The sequence below is a fragment of the Chenopodium quinoa genome, unplaced genomic scaffold, assembly GCF_001683475.1.
Source record: "Chenopodium quinoa cultivar QQ74 unplaced genomic scaffold, ASM168347v1, whole genome shotgun sequence".
Taxonomy (NCBI): Eukaryota; Viridiplantae; Streptophyta; class Magnoliopsida; order Caryophyllales; family Amaranthaceae; genus Chenopodium; species Chenopodium quinoa.
Window position 1 is genome coordinate 2,360,323 of NW_018744988.1, and position 4,335 is coordinate 2,364,657.

The window sequence follows — 4,335 nt, forward strand, 5'->3', positions numbered from 1 at the left end:
TTCTAGAATTATCAGCCAACTCTCTAAATCTCCTCCTCTTCAATTAATTACAAGCTACTCACTTGAAAATTTTATAAGTTTGTACATGCTTTAAATCCATTGTTGGTTGAATTAATTCAACAATCTTATCAAGCCAACAAATCAAAACCATAAAAACAAAAAATTAAATTAAAAAATAAATTGAAGAGTGCAATCAACCTTGGAATGAGTAGAGGAAGCGGCAACGTGAAGGTTTCGTGAAAAAGCGGCAACGTGAGGGTTTCATGAGAAAACGGCGATATGGGCAGGGGTATGTTGAGAAAGTGACGAAGTGGGTGGGGTTTGGTGGTGAAGAGGCAGTGTGGGCAGGGGTTAGGGGTGGAGGCTAGGAGGGGCTTGGTAAGGTTCGCCGATAGGAGTGGTGGTTGGTTTGGGTGAGGGTGGTGTGTCAGGTCGTTGATTTGGGTGGAGTGGCAGGAGATGGGAGAGCTGCCAAGGGCTGGGTTAAGGGGATTTTTTTTTAATTTTGATTTTTTTTTGAGCAATTATGTGGTGACAGTGTACCCTAAGTTAGAAAATTGGCCGGAATTGGAAAAGGGTGGTCAAATCTACATGTTTTGACATTAATGGGTGGTAAATTCAATAAAGGGTACATTTTGGGGTGGTTATTTACAAAAAAATCCTTTAAAGAATTGTAGCTTTTAAAAAGTAAAAAGATAAAATTGAGAAGATATTTTAAAAAAGTGAAATTTATCGCCCAAAATCCCGTTTCACATAGGATATTCAATTCAACTTGATTTCTGATTGTCTAAAAAATTGCCAAACTTTTGTGTAATTTTTTTTTTATTTTTTTATTTTTTTTATACGAAGTATACAGTTGTATATGCTCGTACTTCGTACAAGCATATCCTTATTCTTGGTAACTTTTTTGGTTAAATTTCACATTCCATACCAAAAATTTATTCCCAAATCTAACCTCCGCGCAACTTTACTCTGCTGTCCCCGCATCTTCACGTAATCTCTCACCAAATATCTCCCCTTTTTCTTCGTTCCTATTTCTTCAATCTTCCGTTTCTACAAACCCTCAATTTCTGATTTCCACCGCATTGATCCGCAGGTTTGTGCTTTTCTTGCCCTAGAAATCGATTTTCATTATTGGGTTTTTGCCGAAATTAGGGTTGATTGATTGGTTTATTCTTAATTCGATTCTAGATATATAAGTTTGGATTTTTATGGCAATGTTGTTGTTGTTGTTAGAATTCGAACAATTATGATGAATAAGAAGAAAAGAAAAGGAAGTGGAATTGATGATGATGATTGTGAAAACCTAATTAAGACCCCAATTAATCCGTTGCAATTGAATAATGAAGATAGAGGGTCGATTATTAGGGCACATTTATCGCTTGAAGGTTGTTCTAGGTTGAAGAAGAAGTGTAAAGAAGATGTGGGTAGTAATAATGTTTTTGATGGATCATCATGTGTTAGGAATAGAATTGTTGGGGTTTCGACTGTGCCCCCTTCGATTGGGTTGTCGTATGTCGAACCGAGTAGGGGTTTGAAGAGGAAGATTGGGTGTATTGATGTTGCTACACAAATTGGTAGTAGGAAGAATAAACTTGAGGATGATTATGTTATGATCAAGACTATAGGGCAGGGGAAATTCGGGTCGGTTTGGTTGTGTAGGTGTAAGGCCACTGGGCGTGAATATGCCTGTAAAACCTTGAAGAAAGGCGAAGAGACGGTGCATAGGGAAGTCGAGATAATGCAGCATTTATCAGGGCATCCTGGGGTTGTGATGTTGAATGCAGTGTATGAGGATTCTGATTGTTTTCATCTTGTGATGGAGTTGTGTTCTGGTGGGAGATTGGTTGATGAGATGAAGGAGAATAGGTGCTCGGAACAACGAGCTGCGCATATATTGAAGGAATTGATGCTTGTGATCAAGTACTGTCATGAGATGGGAGTTGTGCATAGAGATATAAAGCCGGAGAATATATTGCTTACAAGTTCAGGGAAGATGAAACTTGCTGATTTTGGCTTGGCTGTCAGAGTTGCTACTGGTAAATCTCTTAAAACTTGGAATTTTTTGCCGTTCAATATCATTAATCATGTATGTTATTTGTTAATTTGTTATCTTGATGATACATTCTGGTGCTTTCCCGTTGTTTTCTGCTATTGAATTTGAATGTTACAGGAAAAATAAGGTGTGCGATTTGAAATATGCGATCTTGAATATTGAAAAGGGTTAGATGTTGTAAGCTTGTGTACGATTTGAAGTATGTGCTTGGCAAGTAATAACTCATGTTGCCTGCACCCTGCGTAATGTGCTTTTGTGAACAATACTTGCATGACTTTTTAAACGATTATACCTATTGAAATTAGTAGCATGGAGCAATGCAATCATAACAATGCTGGCTGTAGATTGTCATTAATGTATCCAATTTGGGAGTTCAGTATCTGTAGATGGATTTTTGCTTCCCTAACTCTCTCTTAGACTCTTATCAGATGTTTGCTGCAAAATGTATTGCCTGTGGACTTGTCATTCGTTTGATTCGTCCATTGTGCAGTGTCCAAAATAACTGACTTGCCAATTGTTATTTGCTTTATACTTGCTAGGTTTTTAAAACTTGTGTTTCATCTGCAAATGCACACTGCATGCAATATCTGTTCATTTTGTTATGTGTGTTTTTTTTTCATGAGACATGGAGTATATGTGTATGATATTTTTGGGTGAATGGCACATAATTATCACTGCTGGAAAATAGTTGTGCGGAAGTAGTAGTGGGCTATTTTATATCTGGAGAGGAAATGTTACAAAATGGCGTTGATGGTAAACTACTTGAGTGGAACTTGATTATCCTGTATTCATTACATTGCTTCATATTAGATCATGTACTTATGTCGGGTGCATGCATTACCAACTTACAATAATTTTTACAATGTTTCTTGATTAATTTAGATAGTCCGATATTAATATACTAGATTTTCCCTTAGTTGATTTCTTGATACATTTGATACTAGATATATATACTAGATTTTTCTAGATACTTTGATTACATGATTTTTCTAGTTATTTTATACTACGTATTAGATATTTTCTTAAGGATAATCCAGGTCAGTCACTATCTTTTAAGCTGCAGTGTTTTGGTTCTGTGTGATGGTTTCTTTATTCTTTAGGTGTTGTGGATGCTATGCGTACTTTAGTCTCTTGAAATTTTGGCTTGTATTCATTTTGTGTATGTGAACAGGTCAGAGCTTGACTGGAGTAGCTGGAAGTCCGGCCTATGTTGCACCTGAAGTACTCTCCGGAGCTTACCGGGAGAAAGTGGATATCTGGAGTGCTGGTATTCTCCTTCATGCCCTTTTGACAGGCTCTCTTCCATTCCAAGGGAAGTCAATAGAAACGGTTTTTGAGGCAATCAAGAATAATAAATTAGATTTCCACTCTGGTGAATGGCTTTCAGTTTCCAAACTTGCACGAGATTTAGTTGTGAAAATGCTTAAGAGGGATGTTTCAGAAAGGATTTCAGCTGATGAAGTTCTTGGTAAGTGTTTTTTTTTTTTTTTTTTTTTTTTATTTTTTATTATTACTTATCTGTAAGCTCTTTTCAACAAACAAAGTTCTTGTTAATCTAATTGTGGGTGGGAGAAACTATCATAGGAAGTATGACAAGTTTTTTTCTTTTTTTTTTTTTTGACAAATAAGCTAATACGAGTAACAATAGTTTATATAATTTCGGATGGAAGAGTACTCTAATACAAGTATATGTTTTCCTTGATTTGTATTTTTCAGGGCATCCATTTATAATGTTCTATACGGAGAGGACATTAAAATCGCTTTCCATCAAGCCTAATTCAAGAAATGTATCAGTGACTCCTTCCCACCAATCAGACAAAACCTCGTTGGCTGAATCTCACAAACTCCTGCCTAGCTCTTGCCCATCAAATGAGAATTTAGATCCGGCTGTAACAACCAGGCATCTCGTTGCTTGTGATACTGACAAGCAAGATGACTGTGGTCTAATGGATGTACTTGTAGTAGCAATCTCACAAGTTAGGATTTCAGAACCGAAAAGAAGTAGGCTGTGCTTCTCCGAAAGCAGCTCAGTCCAACTGCAGTATTCTTCTAACAGCCTCTGTAAAGCATTCTAATTTAGTTGGCTGACATAGCTAACATTATTTTTCTCCTCTTAATATTGGATAGGGTGGTTGTAATTAGCTTTATGGAAGCTGTAGCATCAACTTAATGTCTCTAATCAACCTAATTGGCTCTGTGTAGTGAGCTCACTATCATTGTAATCCAAACAGTACACTTGATCATGTATATAAATCACTTGAATATGTTCATTGCAATCA

General features: G+C 36.6%; 1 protein-coding gene across 1 annotated transcript; it reads left to right on the forward strand.

Annotated features, from left to right (window-relative positions):
- On the forward strand, window positions 1-4,335 carry LOC110706660 (serine/threonine-protein kinase PEPKR2-like). The gene is made up of 4 exons (XM_021884613.1): window positions 1-1,096; window positions 1,237-2,039; window positions 3,228-3,524; window positions 3,773-4,335. Exons 2-4 carry the CDS (start codon window positions 1,250-1,252, stop codon window positions 4,129-4,131), a joined length of 1,446 nt encoding a protein of 481 aa, XP_021740305.1. The 5' UTR covers window positions 1-1,096; window positions 1,237-1,249; the 3' UTR covers window positions 4,132-4,335.